At 41.2% G+C, this 15,720-nt stretch overlaps 1 protein-coding gene across 2 annotated transcripts in view; it reads right to left on the minus strand.

Moving 5' to 3' along the window:
* Positions 1 to 147: 147 nt before the first annotated feature.
* KDM1A (lysine demethylase 1A) overlaps positions 148 to 15,720 on the minus strand; it is a 63,986-nt gene continuing 48,413 nt past the window's right edge. For both annotated transcript variants that reach the window (XM_003813972.6, XM_008966574.4), the window contains 11 exons: positions 15,161 to 15,303; positions 14,691 to 14,781; positions 12,486 to 12,620; positions 11,648 to 11,721; positions 10,443 to 10,554; positions 6,475 to 6,607; positions 4,659 to 4,846; positions 4,169 to 4,283; positions 2,260 to 2,387; positions 1,466 to 1,612; positions 148 to 653 (listed from right to left, as the gene is read on the minus strand). In XM_003813972.6, coding sequence (XP_003814020.4) covers positions 468 to 653; positions 1,466 to 1,612; positions 2,260 to 2,387; positions 4,169 to 4,283; positions 4,659 to 4,846; positions 6,475 to 6,607; positions 10,443 to 10,554; positions 11,648 to 11,721; positions 12,486 to 12,620; positions 14,691 to 14,781; positions 15,161 to 15,303 — 1,452 coding nt within the window. In that variant the 3' untranslated portion in view covers positions 148 to 467. The remainder of the gene's footprint in view (positions 654 to 1,465; positions 1,613 to 2,259; positions 2,388 to 4,168; positions 4,284 to 4,658; positions 4,847 to 6,474; positions 6,608 to 10,442; positions 10,555 to 11,647; positions 11,722 to 12,485; positions 12,621 to 14,690; positions 14,782 to 15,160; positions 15,304 to 15,720) is intronic.

The raw sequence follows: 15,720 nt of genomic DNA on the forward strand, positions 1-15,720 counted from the left end.
TTTTTCTCTTTTATATAAACATCTTCTTCCTTATTTAAACATGGAGAAAACATGTATTACTATTGCCATAGGATAAACTTGGCATTTCCAAAGGAGTAATGCCCCCATCTTGTATGTAACTCCAACTCAAAGGAACAAAAGAGAGGGCCAATTTTATATGAAGTTTTATTCTCAAAATATATTAAAAAAAAAAAACCCACACACCAAGGGACTAAGATGTTATTTCACAGCACTTGCTTGCCTCAGTCTTTATGAAGAACACAATTCCAAACTAATGGACAAGTTCCTCCCTGTGCTCTAGGTCATTCAAAGGAGGCAAGCTCCTTTGTCAATCAGGAGCTCCATCAGCTGATCAGGAGCCCAGATGCCAGGGTGGATTTTCTCAGTGGGATCTAGTATTGCTAGAAGAGCCTTCCTTACATGGCAGAAACAGGCATATGGGCCTCTTCCCTTAGAATGTATCTGTCTCACATGCTTGGGGACTGCTGTGCAGGAACACCTGGTGTGGCCTGGCGAGGCAGCGTATACATGGCCCCCAAAAACTGGTCTGCAATTCTTCCTGCTTCTCGCAGCCCACTCAGCAGAGCACCATGCACTGTGGCTGGGTAGTTACGGATCGTATGTTCTCCCGCAAAGAAGAGTCGTGGAATCGGCTATTTTAGGGGAAAAAGAGAAAATTGGCAGGCTGCACATACACCTTTATTCTTGTACTTAAATTGCTAAGTACTTAAATTGCTGTTGACCTTTTTAAAGGCTGACCCCCCCAGTTACTATTCATCATTCTGTCGAAGAGTCTCCCTTATCAGTAGGCACTTTCCCAGAATTGACAAGTAGAAATGAGACAATAAAACTCTACCTAGCCCCAGTCCTAAAGTGATGCTTAACATGTGTTCTCATCAGTTTAGATACCCAGTTGTGAAGCGTCCTTCCCTCATGTATAACTACTTCTGGGAGGGAGCCTCGCTACCCTGAAGCACAGGACATTTGGTGATCAGGGACACTTAAGCCTCGCAGCTCAGAGCAGGTCTGGGCTATGACACTAAGGAATTCTTACCACTCTTTGGAGTGGGTTCTGGCATAAGGGTCTAGACAAGGACCCAGAGTTATTTCTCAGAAATGCCCTGGAAGCCCCTAGTAATTGAGACCTTACAGCAATCCTATGAGCCATTACAAAATGGAAGTGCAATTAAAAATGGTTTTGTTTTTTAGGGAGAAAACCTGAATAAGGAAAAATGATATTTGACTTATACTCTGGACTCCTCCATTCTGAATGTAGACTGCCTAGATTTACAAAACCAAATTATGAGAAATCAGAAATGCTGCCCATCCTTTTAACTCTGTGCTCTTGGTTATCTGAAAGGGTCCGAAGATGGAATGACTAAAATCTGAAAAAAAAAAAAATCAGGGACATCATGAGATCCTGGCCTCTTCCCAAATAAGCCCAGATAGTTTGCCAGCTTCTCACCTGTGGGGCACCTGGAATCGAGGGGCCAGGAGTGATTGGCTGAGCCATTAAATCATAGTCATTTCCAGATGATCCTGCAGCAACATAGGAATAAGAGCCCCGGGCCCAGGGATCAGCACGCCAACGAGACACCACAGTTTCTTTGGGCTAAAAGAAAAACCAGGAGCAAAAGTCATTACGAGACACCAAGCACAAATCAATCCTTGAAAGGTGGAAAAGCAATGGTGGGTGGAGATGCAAGTGAAGAGAAAGAGGGGCAACATGTGAGAGCCAGTGATCAAGTGATGAATGCCTGCTTTAAAACACACATGGACAGAAGGACTTCAGACAGGAAGGATGCCCCTCCATGTTGCCTTCCTGTCTATGAATCCAGAGATCTACACAGGGCTTGGCCTTTATTCTCTTTTATAAATTCACAATATGCCTCCCTTCAAAGGAATCCTAAAGGGTTAAAGTATTTCAAAGAACACGAAAAAGTACCAAGAGGTTCTCTGAAAACTTCCCGGAGATACTCACTGGAGTTTGGCCATTTTGTCTAAAATGTCAGGGATATGGTGTGACTCTAAAGCCAGAGGAGAAATGCAGCTAACAGCCTTCAGACTCCCCAGCTCTTGTTCTGGGGGGCTTTTCTGAACCCCACGCTTAGGCCATGAACTCCAAACATTAATTATTCATGTAAAAGCACAGACCTCAATTCTAGCTTAAACTGTCCTGACCAGGAACATACTGCAAATACATTAAACCCTGGTTGAGTTTGAACCCTAGATCCCTCCTTGCCCCACCTACCTACTTACCTGAGGTACTGCACTGCTACCAAAAATCCCTTTGAGAATGGCCAGGCATCGGCCAACAATCACATCGTCACTTATGTTTTCCATGATACCAGCAGCTTCTCCTGCCACTAGTGCCAACAGTATTGGAGCTGGGGAAACAGAAAGGATAATTCTAGGGTTTTCCTACAGACTTTCCTCAAAAACCTCCTTATCAGGCCCCACCTTATTCCTGGTGCTCTGAAATCTGATGACAAGACACACGCAGTACCATTCAAATGCGAAGAGACAGATTATGTTTCTGAAACAGCATACAGAACTCTCTGTCGCCAGACACCAGCCAGTAGTAGGAGCTGGCAGACTAAAGTGAAGGAAGATTCTCAGGTACCTCACTGCTTCTAACCTGGCAAAATACTGCAGTTCTGAAGATATAGTTTCAGATCTTGCTAATAAAAGGGAATTATTAAGCATCGCTTTACTTTGGCACAGAATTCTTAACCTTGACTACCTTGGATAGCTCCATGACAATGACTACATCCCTTTTAGCCATCCCAGGCCCCTCCAAGCCCAGGACTGTCTTCAGTCACCCATCTGGTGAGTAATTATGCAACAGACTTAGGTGGTAGGCACAGTACTAGAAAAGGGGGATAAAAAATATGATATAAACTATTACTCCAATAGAGCAACAGATGCAAAATTACACAGACAATTATTAACTTAAAAGCTATGAAGAAAAATGTAGGCTATACGGAAAAGAATACGGGGTATTTAATTTACATTTGGGGCAGTGGAGATGTGTCCTGGAAGTCGTCTTTGAAATACTGCATTTATGTCAAGACCTGAATGCTGAGTAAGACAGGCTGGGAAGGAAGGGGGGTCGAGGGGGGTGGGAGAAGCAGCCTCCCCAGGCCTAGACCACAGTACACGCAGAGGCTCTGAGGCAGAAAGCAGCATGGTGCCTTCCAGGATGTGAGAACAGCCGAATGTGCCTGGAACCTGGGGATGGACAAGGAAGTAGAAATGAGCTAGATAATGAAGAACCTTAGCATGGGCCAAGATAAGGAGCTTGAACATTTTCTTTCAGCAGTAGAAAGTCGCTAAAAGAAGCAGGAATAGCAGTAGTAGCTATTGGTAACCGTCCAGGCAACAGGTAAGAATGGCTTGGACTGGGAGGTAGGCAATAGAAAAAAGTAAACAGGTTTGCAAGAGATTGTAAGGCTAGCACTGACAGGACTTGACAGCCTGGATGGGGAAGGGAAAAGACACGCTGCTGCTCTCAGAAAGCAATGTGCTCAGGGAGCCAAGTTCCCCCTCTGTGAAGTTAGAGGCCCTGGGGTGTGAAAGACCATTCACCACTGGGCAGTGAGGAGTAATGGAAAGAACGGGGGATGGGGAGCAAGCCAACGGTTAGCTGATGTGTCTGCACTGACAAGGCCAATGTCTTATTTTTACAGCCTTTTCTTGGAATGAGGTGGGGTACAAATATTATAAGTCTACATAGAGTTAAGTCCAATTACAAAAGAAAATAACTGAACAGGAGGTAGGAATTTCATAAACACATAGTAAGGGAAGTAATCAAAGAATCAGGGGCAAGTCAGTCTGAGAATGAGGAACGCAAGCTTCCCCTGGTAGGAAGCCTCCCTGGGCCTATCCCTCCAGGCTGAGTGGACCTCCAGTAACCTGGGCGTTCAGCCCATCAGGCCACCTACTGCCCTGTTCTAAGCGTGCTTCCCCGCTTACTGTATCCCCACTAAGTTGGGAGCTCCTTGAAGGCAGGTATTTTTATACCCCAGTACCTAAAAGGTATTTCAGGAATTGTTTGTTGAGTTAATAAAGAGAGAAATTAAGGCATATATATTGAGAAAACCCAAAATATTTCAAATTCTACATTCCTGTAAGGATATGGAAATGATTAAAGTTAGAAGGCATTTACCTTTATAGAGGTTCCAGAAGAGGAAGAGCTCACCCCTGCTGGCAGTCGTACTGCCAACATGCCCGAACAAATTGACACTTGGATCCCAGAACACCCGATCAAAACACAACACCACCTACCATAAGAAAGAAGCACATGAGCCAGTGACAGGGGCCAGATAATACTGGCTTCAACAGACTTCCTTAAAGTCTCTTCTAATCTGCTTTCAAAATAAGCCCAGCAATCCTTATTATTTAGGATGACATTTACGATCCCCTTTTTATAGGCTTGAGTTTGTGAAATGACCCCATAAGACTAAGTCCATTTGAACAGACACTTGATGATAGACTTAGGCACTGAAGAGAATCAACGGACACGCCTCAGCCCTGATGTCACAATTGGGAGCATAGCCAAATGCCCAAAAATGCAAGGCCACCTCCTCACCAAGTAAACAACTAAGACTGCTATTTGTACATCAGATCTGTAGACAGGAGTGTCTAGGGCAAGCTACCTTGTTAAGGTTGCCAAATCCCATCCTTTGGACTGCAGATGTTTTCCACTCAGGGAGAGGTGGCACAAACTGAACAGCTGGTGGCTGCTGCTTCAGCACACCCAGGGGAAGGGTACAGAGAACTGCATCGCATTTATAAATAAAGGTTTGACTCGTGGAGCGGGTATTCACAGCTATCACTTCACATCCTGCAGAGGTTGGGTGGGAAAAGACTAGTGGTGATGAATATGGCACTGATAAGGACAGTGAACATTTAGTGTACAACAGATGGACATCCATTTCTCAATTCTCATTTTTCTATTTTCATTACCTTCATGTTTCACATAAGAAAACTGAGGTAGAGGTGAAATAACTCATCTAAGGCTACACAGGTAATAAGTGCCAGGATTCAAACCCTTGTAGTCAACTTCAGAATCCTCGATTGTCATCCCCACACTACCCTCCTGATACACTGGTGATCTAGACTAATGAAAGGACCTAAACCACTTACTCAAGTTAAGTACATTTAGACCAAAAATAAAGAGTAAAGTGCTCATCCCAATAGAACCAATGTCTTCTGACTGTGGTTAGCTGCTCACTATCGACCAACAGAAGAATGCTACAAGAAGGCTGTGATGCAGATCTGGGGGATACAGCCTAAAACTGTGGAGCGTGCTATGCTTGAGAATGCACAGTGATTCTCAGCTTGTCAGAGTATGAATGAGTTCAAAGCTGACCTCAGAGAGGGTACTGAAATTATGTTAACATCGTTTTCCTCGTTTGTTTTTTAATGAACGTCTGTTTATATACTATATATATTTTGAAATTATATATCTCAAAATAAATATGAAAGCTCAGTACATGCTCATTTTCTATGGCTGCAGAACTCGAGAAAATGGCACAACATCTATTCTCACTGTTCTCCGTCTGCCTGCAAAAGGCTCAAGGCTGCAGATCTTCTCAGCACTGTCAACTATAAGCTGCCTCTGATGGGAAAATTAAATGGAAAACTGTTTCACTGATTGTTAGTAAAAAACCAAAACATCTGTGGTGATCTCAGTAACTCCAAGGAAAGGGGCAGCGCAGGGTAAGATTGATGGCTATGTCTCCATTTCTCATGCCTACATAGTCATACATGGGTTCTCAGAGAGGGAGATGACTAGTTATCTTGAGGAGTTCAAAATCCAACAGTTGTCTGCACTTTACATCAAATGTAGCCTGAAACCAGCAATAATAATGAGCATTGAGCCTATCCCCACAGCAAGCACAGGGAAACTCTATCTCTGAAGAAGTCAACTTATTAGCAGGACTGCTCCAGAACTAGGAACCAAACGTAAGCGAATTAGCCCAAATGCATAGAAAAAGCCAAAATGAATCCAAAGACCAAAATGCGGATGGTGAAATATAAGGGGTGGGTCCTAGTGGAGCCCAGGGGCCAAAATCCTGGTATTTATGAATATACTTAACAAAACTAGATCCAAACTCACTGGGTCACCAAAATGGAAAACTTTTTGAGCACTGACATGGTGCTCAAAGGAAATGCTCACTGGGGAATTAGAGATTTCAGATTTTCAGATTAGGGATGCTCGACCAGTAATATCCAACTAGCTCATGCACAAATTGGAAACTCTAAAACTTGCTTCAATTTCCCAGTTTATAAAATGATAGGGTTAGAACCACCAAAGACTCTATAGGCTCGACTGTCTATAAATGCCAATTTTTACCTATGGTGTCATAAACACTCTATCAGGAAATGTACCTGATAGGTCGCACCTAACAAAAGATCAGTCCTGTTTCAGGAGAGTTCTCTCTTACCTTTTGTAAAGCAGTGACATACCTGAAGCCGTGTAGCGAACCTGTCGCACTGCTGTATTCAGTTTAATGTCTAGGCCTTCTGCTAAAGCCACAGGCACACACGAGTAGCCATTCCTTACTGTCAGGTGGCTGCCAGTGAACTCAAAGTCATCATCCTAAAGAGGAGAGAAAAGAACATATTTCCAACCTTTTCTTAATCTGTGTCATTTGCACCTAGTTCTGTACAACAACAATGAAAACACAAGCTTGTGGAAACAGTCAATATTTTAAGGCAAACTAAAGAACAAATCACTCAGTATTTAGCTACAGTTACCAAAGGAACCTGAAGGAAAAAGAGAAAACACCAAAATGTCCCTAAATCTTCGGGTAGTGAGATTAGGGAAGTTTCTTTCTTCCCTGGATTTTTTTTTTTTTTTTTTGATACAGAGTCTTGCTTTGTCATCCAGGCTGGAGTGCAGTGGCGTACTCTCGGCTCATTGCAACCTCGGACTCCTGGGTTCAAGTGATTCTCTTGCCTCAGCCTCCCAAGTAACTGCTGGGATTACAGGCATGTACCACCACACCCCGCTAGTTTTTGTATTTTTAGTAGAGACGGGGTTTCACCACGTTGGCTAGGCTGGTCTCAAACTCCTGACCCACCCACCTCAGCCTCCTAAAGTGCTGGTATTACAGGCATGAGCCACCACGCTCGGCCTTCCCTGGATAGTTTTTATCATTCCAGTCCAATACCACTAAGTCCGGATCTTCTATGGTGGTTAGGGTAGGGAGGTGGTAGGGGGAATGATGATTCAGGAAATTCAGATGATTAAACATCATTCAAGTTTATTTATCTGGCTTTTGAATACATTACAGACTTGAAGGATATCAGGGTCACAGTCCTGATTACATTTTCTTTTACCTGAGAGCAAAATCAGTTTTTATTCTTTAAATTTACATGTTTTAAGTTGAGGAAGATTTCCAAAACTAAGTCAGTCAAACTAGATGAAGGTAATCCAGGACCATAAAGAGTGGCCCAAGACAGTCCATACAGTAAAAAAAAAGTCAGGAATTGACCAGGAATTTAAAGATCCCCAAAATGATCTTACTTCTTTGAATTTACTGAAAATTTTTCTATGTAACATTTTTTTTGTAAGCTGGTAAGGAGTTCTAATTTCATGAAATTATTGGGGAAATTAGATCAAAATACTGGGCTGGCAGCAACACTCTATTTCAGTTGAAATCACTCATTTAAAATTTAATACTATTACAAATAGACACATATTGAAACATCAAATGATAAATCAATGACTAGAAGGGCCTAAGTTAGTATTTACATGAAAAACCATAAAGGAACTGGTAGTTCTGCAAGACTTTAACAAGTCCAACTCTTCAAATACTAAAAATATCAGATTATAATCTAAAGATTAAGAAGTCAAAATAATTTTTTTTTTGAGATGGAGTTTTGCTCTTGTTGCCCAGGCTGCAGTGCAGTGGCGTGATCTCGGCTCACTGCAACCTCCGCCTCCTGGGTTCAAGCGATTCTCTTGCCTCAGTCTCCCAAGCAGCTGAGACTACAGGCATGCGCCACCACGCCAGGCTAATTTTGTATTTTTAGTAGAGATGGGGTTTCACCATGTTGGCCAGGCTGGTCTCGAACTCCTGACCTGAGGTGATCCACCTGCCTTGGCCTCCCAAAGTGCTGGGATTACAGGCATGAGCCACCATGCACAGCCTGTCAAAATAATTTTTATTAGGAAAATGTATAATGTAAACTAAAATATATAAATAAAAATTTAATAATTTACTTCTATACATTTTTTTTTTTGAGATGGAGTCTTGCTCTGTTGCCCAGGCTGGAGTGCAATGGCGCGATCTCTGCTCACTGCAGCCTCTGCCTCCTGGGTTCAAGCAATTCTCGTGCCTCAGCCTCCCAAGTAGCTGGGATTACAGGTGCCCGCCAGCATGCCCGGCTAATTTTTGTATTTTTAGTAGAGAAAGGGCCAGGCTGGTCTTGAACTCCTGATTCAATTGATCCGCCTGCTCTGGCCTCCCAAAGTGCTGGGTTTAAAAAGGTGTGAGCCACCGTACCCAGCCTATACAGTCTTAATTCTGGCCAAAGTCTCAGATTTAGAGATTGGTCCAAGAAGCCTTGTGATTTCTCACTTGAAGAGTAAATCACACTGAAATTTAAGAAAAGATGGTATAGCCCTGCTCACTGAGAACTATCAAACATCACTGACATAAATGAAAGAAAACTATTTTTGGAGAAGTATACTGTATTTAAGGATAAGAATATTCAATATTGTTAAGATGGCAATTCACCCTAAATTGACCTAGAAATTTAATGCACTCCTAATCAAAATCCCAGAAGGTGATTTTTGTAGAAATTGACAAGTTGATTCTAAAACTGTTATGGAAATACGTACCTTAAAATAGCCAAAACAATTTCAAAAATGAACAAAGTTGGAGAACTTACAAGACAGTATTATAGTGGCATATGGATAGACAGATAAATTAACAGAAAAGACAACCCTAAATACTCACGCTTACATGCCAATTAATTTTCAACAAAGGTGCCAAGACAAATGAAGAAAAGGATAGTGCTGGAATAATAATTACATAACTATATGGAAAAACATGAACCCTTCACTTACCTTTCCTTAAACATAAAAATTAACACAAAATGGAGTATAGACCTAAACATAAGAGCTAAACCCATACAATTTCTGCAGGAGAACATAGGATAACATCTTTGTGACCGCAGGTAAGACAAAGATTCTTTTCAAGATAGAAAAAGAACATGGTTTAAAAGAAATATTTTATAAATAGGAATGGGAGTCCAAGGCAGGAAGATCACTTGAGCCCAGGAGGTAAAGGCTGCAAGGGAGCCATGATCACACCACTCCAGCCTGGGCAACAAAGCAAGACCTTGTCTCAAAAGAAAAAAATTAAAGTAAAAACTTTTACTCTTTGAGACAGATTTAGAAAATTAAAGACAAGCCACAGATGACAAGGAAATAAATATTTGTAAAACATAAATCTGACAAAGGACTTCTGCCTAGAATTTAAAGAACATAATAAACTTCAAACTCATCAACAAGCAGACAATCAGACTTTTTTAATAGGCAAAAGATCTGAGCAGACATTTACTCAAAGATGACATATGAATGGCTCATAAGCTCAGGAAGAGTTGCTCTACATCACTAGTCATCAGGGAAATGCAAATACTACTATACCTATTAGAATGGCTGACATTTTAAAAACTGGCATTACCAAGATTGGTGAGGATTTGGAGAAAATGGAATTTTCATACATTGCTGATGGGAAGGCAATTTGGAAAATGGTTTGGAAGTTGATTTATAAAGTTAAAAATCCACTTTCCATAGTACCCAGCAATTCCATCCATAAATATTTACTCAAGAGAAAGACAAGAACATTCTTAAGCAGCTTCGTTCATTAGCAGTCAAAAAAGGGAAACAACCCAAATGCCCATTAAGGCACCAGTGAATGGATAAACGATCTGTGGTATATCCACACAATGGAATTCTACTAAATAATAAAAAGGAACAAACTACTGATACAGGCAAAAAAGATGAATCTCAAAAACGTCATGCACATCTCAAAAACTATACTAAGTGAAATACATCACACACAAAAAGCTATGTACTGTATGATTCACTTTATATGAAACTGTAGAATAAACAAAATTACAGTGATAACGCAAATCAGTGGTTGTCCAGGGCCAGGAGCCAGAGCATGGGGGATTAACTACAAAGGGGCAGGAGAAAACATTTCAGGATGATGGGAATGTTCTATATTCTGATTGTGTGGGGGCTTATGACTGAAGTCTGGCAAATCAATAAACTGTTCACTTAAAATAGGTGAATTTCACTGTATGTAAATGATGTCTCTTACTAAAGCTGTTTAAAAACACACATACAAAATTAACTATTTCTCTTACAATCCCTCTCAAAGACATGTGCAATAAAATAAACAATAAGGGAAACTTACCTGATCCCAGTGCTTAAGGGAGAGAGTTGAGAGAGGTGTGGCATTAGCAAATTCGAGATTTGCAAAATGCCAATCAAGTATTTGTCTGTCTCTTGATGAGAGATATACATCACTGCAAAAGAACAAAGGAGTACAGGATTATTAAAAGATATCACTAGTTCTCTCAGTGTGATGTAGGTGATCTCAGTAACTGTGTCAGAACCTAAGCCAGGGCTGTGCCTTATATGAAGAAATTACAAATCAAAAAGTAGCATCTTATCTGTCTTATTAACCTCTTTATCTCTGATGTCTAGAGCAGTGCCAAGCTCACTACGTAAAGCAAATTACATGTAGGCCTCATTTGTCTGAAGGAAAAAAAAAAAAGAATGCTTCCTATGAAATCACCTTATATCATAAAAGCTTACTAGTTGTAAAAAATGTCTTATATTTTACACACAGCATAGACTCTATAGAAAGGATGGGCAGGCTGGATGCTGTGGCTCATGCCTGTAATCCCAGCACTTTGGGAGGTCGAGGCAGGTGGATCACCTGAGGTCAGGAGTTCGAGATCAGCCTGGCCAACAGGTGAAACCCCATCTAAAAATACAAAAATTAGCTGGGCATGGTGGTGGGCACCTGTAATCCCAGCTACTCAGGAGGCTGAGGCAAGAGAATCGCTTGAACCCAGGAGGTGGATGTTGCAGTGAGCCGAGATCACATCATTGCACTCCAGCCTGGGCAACAAGAGCGAGACCCCATCTCAAAAAGAGAAAGGGTGGGCAGCATCCTTGAATACAGAACAAAACAGATTTATGTGGAGGCTGGATGCAAGTGAAAACATTTCACCAGCATTCACTGTCAAAAACCCAGTGGAAATAAAGTATAATACCCCCTAGTTCCCAAAATTATGGAAGTGTAAAGCAACAGCAACTTCTACCCCCTCAAGAAAGATAATTTCCATCTATTACATCTTTATCCAAATATCAGATCTTATGGAGAAAGGCTCTCTCTTTAGAAACAATCTGTTTAGGTATCTAGGACACATTAAAATACAGGAGCAGGGGATTTAGAAACCTCAAAAGTAGTCACACAATCATTTATTTAACAATTTAAACCACTCACTGAACATAAATAAAAGCTCATTATGATTTAGAATTTTCCTTCCAAATCAAACTGAAAGAACAGTAAAAGCTCTCCCTCTGAACTTTTGTGTTTGTTTTCCTTACCTTGGGGGATTCGCTTCCAACTCCTGAAGTTTTTCTTCTAGCTTTCCTTGTGTTTCAGCTAATTCATCATATTCCTGATAAAAATTAAGTGAACCTGAGTTACCCTGAAGGGTCAGATATCCACCTAGTTTCTTTGTACCACAAAGTATAAGGTCTGGATCATATTTCCTCTTCAGATCATGTATAGGAAGTGTGGCTCAATTTTAGGCTGGGGTTAGATAGAGCTGAGAGATTTTTGTTTTTGGAGACAAGTTACAGTTGGGGGCCTGGAATATTAGGGGGAGGCAAGGAGCACACAGGAGAAAATAATGGAAGAAACATACTAGTGTGCTGCAAAGTGGGGATGAAAAATCATAGCAAGCACCATTTCATAAGCATGCCATGTCCCTGGCACTGGGTAAGCACTTTATACATAATTTTATTTAAGCTTCACAATTACCCTACAAGGTAGATGTTAAGACCATGTTACAGATGAGGCAATTAAGGAGTCCAAGGTCACATGGCTCGAGATTCCAAGTTAGGGATTTGAATCAGACAGTTTGACCCCAAATGACTCTGAAGTCCATGTTTAATACTCTTACTCTAAACTGTTAGGGCTAAATTGAGATTTAAGATAAAATGATGAGATTATTAAGACAGGATAAGAATTCTGCAGGACAAGCCGGTCTTAAACCGAACTAACCCATTAAATCCCCATGGCTCCTTATGTACCAAATCGTCTTCATTGCACTGAAGGCACTTGTGATTGGCTAGTGGCTCTCTTTTCCAAAATTCCCCAGATCTGTGCTATTTCTTAGGATTCCAAGTAAAACCAGTTAGGCATGTATGTATACCACACCTTGCATAGGGCGGTCAGATCCCTGTGTTTGCTTTTCACTAAGAACTCGGCAGTAATATCTCTGGGTGGCTTTACTTCAGATGCTTCTTTGTATTGCTGATGGAGTTCTTTAATTTTCTCTTTCAAATTTACCATCTAAGAAGGAAAAATACAAATTTATCATTCCAGATAGCAAAGTAGTTTATGTCTACATCACATGTACCCTTTTTTGGCTCCTCAAAACTGCTATCACAACAAAACAGGGCTACAATGCAAGGTCCTTAGAATTCTTAAATACTTGTTCTAACCTACATCATTCCATTTGGGAAATAGGAAAGAAATCTTATAGGGCTTGACATAAAGGTACCACAACTCTATCTGATAAGTAAGATCAGTGCTGCCTTCTAAAACGAATGAGAAGGATGAGGAGTGTCCCATTAATTTAAACAAACAAAGAAAAAACCCAGTATTGAAATAAATTTAATCTCCACAAAAAGGAAACTGTTGCTAATGTAACTTAAACTGATTTTCGGAAACAAATTGTCATAATGTGTGTGTTTGTTTTTTTTTTTGAGACGGAGTCTCACTCTGTCGCCCAGGCTGGAGTGCAGTGGCACCATCTTGGCTCACTGCAAGCTCTGCCTCCTGGGTTCACGCCATTCTCCTGCCTCAGCTTCCTGAGTAGCTGGGACTACAGGCACCCGCCACCATGCCCAACTAATTTTTTGTATTTTTAGTAGAGACGGGGTTTCACCATGTTAGCCAGAATGGTCTCGATCTCTTGACCTCGTGATCTGCCCGCCTCGGCCTCCCAAAGTGCTGGGATTACAGGCGTGAGCCACCATGCCCGGTCCTATAATGTGTTTTTTAAATATGTAAAAGGTCAAAGAATTTTTTTTTTTCCTAAGAGACAGAGTCTTGTTCTGTCACCCAGGCTAGAGTGCAATGGCACAATCTCAGCTCACTGCAACCTCTGCCTCCCAGGTTCAAATGATTCTCATGCCTCAGCCTCCTGAGTAACTGGGATTACAGGTGTGTGCTACCATGCCCAGCAAATTTTTTGTATTTTAGTAGAGAAGGGGTTTCACCATTTGGCCAGGCTGGTCTCGAGCTCTTGACCTCAAATGATCCACCTGCCTCAGCCTCTCAAAGTGTTGGGATTATAGGCATAAGCCACTGTGCCTGGCCAAAGAATCTTAAGGAACCATTGTTAATGTTAGCTTTTTTCAGGTTTCTGATGATACCACACAGGACAAGAGTGACAAAGCCTGAGACTGGGCACCCTACAGGTATCCTGGCCACTTGGCAGTTCTTCAACCACTCTTCTCATTTCATCCTTACCACAATCCATGAAGACTGTGAGCTGGAGAGCTCTTCATTAGATAGGATGAAGAATGAGGCACAGTGAGAGTGAGGCAAGAGTCCAGTCACAGGCACACCCAGAGTATGCACTATAAAGGCCCCCTCCAGGGGCTATTTTCTCCCTAAGCTGATGCGACCTTTGCAGCTGGCAGGGTGAGGAGAAGCAAATGGTTGGACTTTAATGCGCCGGAGCCTGGGGCTCTGGAAGGCGGTGGCAGAGAAGAGCCCTAACAGTTCAGCCCTGGGGAACAGAGGTGGGGGTGGCAGCAACTCAAGAGAAATAATTATGCCAATGAACTGGCTGCTGATTTGTTGGTCTTCACCAATGAAAACTTGGCTCCAGTACAGCTAATTCTCCTGCTAGTCCTAGAATTCAGCCGAGGGCACTGGGATAGCTTTAGAATAGCTAAACCAAGCTTGTCCAACTCGTGGCCCAGGACAGTTTTGAATGCGGCCCAACACAAATTCATAAATTTTCTCAAAACACTGAATTTTCTTTTCCATTTTTTTTAAAGCTCATCAGCTATCATTAGTGTTAGTGTATTTTATGTGTGGCCCAAGACAATTCTTCTTCTTCCAATGTGACTGAGGGAGGCCAAAAGACTGGACACCCCTGAGCCAAAGGGAACCAGACAAAGAGGAAAGATCTATTTCCTCTGGCAACCACTTATCAATAATGCCACACTGAAAGACTGACAGATAAAACAGTCTCTTTCGTTAGTCATTATTTTCTTAAGAATGAGTCCCAGCTGTGCAGACTTTCTCTTCCGTGGAGGAAAAAATCTCAGAAATGCTTTTAAAATTTCTAAAGACTTTTTCTCCTATTAAAGCTTCTTCAGCTATGAAGAAAATACAGAATTTCACCTTATTAAGAAGTTCTTTCAATTCTTCCTGAGTTTTCACTATCTTCTTCCAATGTTCAATCTGCTCATCTTTGACATGCTTCTCTTGTAACCTAAGAGAGACAATATGTATAATCTGCTCTCAAAGCCAACTTTGCAGAATAAGACAGGTGCCCATCAAAACCATTTAAGGGCATCAAGGCCCACTGAAACTTCTGATACTTAGGAACAAGAAAGTTGGCTAGTGGGAAATTATTTCCTAGGCTATGTTAAATATAGTATAATACCATAAAAGCACTGAATTTTAGAAGTGAAAGGGGCCTTAAGGGATCATATAATTATTTTAAATAATTTTTAATTTTGGATTCAATGGTTTCATACAAAATTAAGTAAAAACTACCTCAAATAAGACTTGCAGAAAAACTTAAAACATAAATAGCAAATCTTTACACATGGAACTCACTATACAATAAGCAGTATCAAAGTACTTACTGAATGACAACTTCCAATGCCTGGCCAAGGGACACAGGCTTATTATTGAGGACATTGAAGTCTAGTTGATGACTAAGGTAAGATGTAGCTTCTAGCAACCGGTTAAACTCTTGCTCTACCATTTCATCTTTCTCTTTAGGAACCTGAAAATCCGAAGTATAGCAGAGTTGGTCCTTATAAAACTAAACGTAACCATCCATGATAACACAAATGCTCTATAGTTTATAAAGGTCAAAATATGTATCTCAAAGGGGAAACCTTTGAGCACAATGATTCAAATTTTCTTTTCTATGAAGTGGTCAGATCCATTTAAATGAGATATGAAATGTTTGGGCCCTGACAATTTCCTCTTCTTCTCCCACTACTGCCCTCAGAGCTGGGACTCCACCTCTATTAACAGCCACAAGATTTACACTGGTGCTAACTGAAGTCACATGGAGCACAAGTGGCACTGAGCTGACATGCATTAAGTTGAGCTGGCTGACATGCAAACAACACACTAGAAAAGTCCCAGAGAACAAAAACTATGTCAACAAACCTGAGGACCTTCCAAGAATAAG

The sequence above is a fragment of the Pan paniscus genome, chromosome 1 (assembly GCF_029289425.2).
Source record: "Pan paniscus chromosome 1, NHGRI_mPanPan1-v2.0_pri, whole genome shotgun sequence".
NCBI lineage: Eukaryota > Metazoa > Chordata > Mammalia > Primates > Hominidae > Pan > Pan paniscus.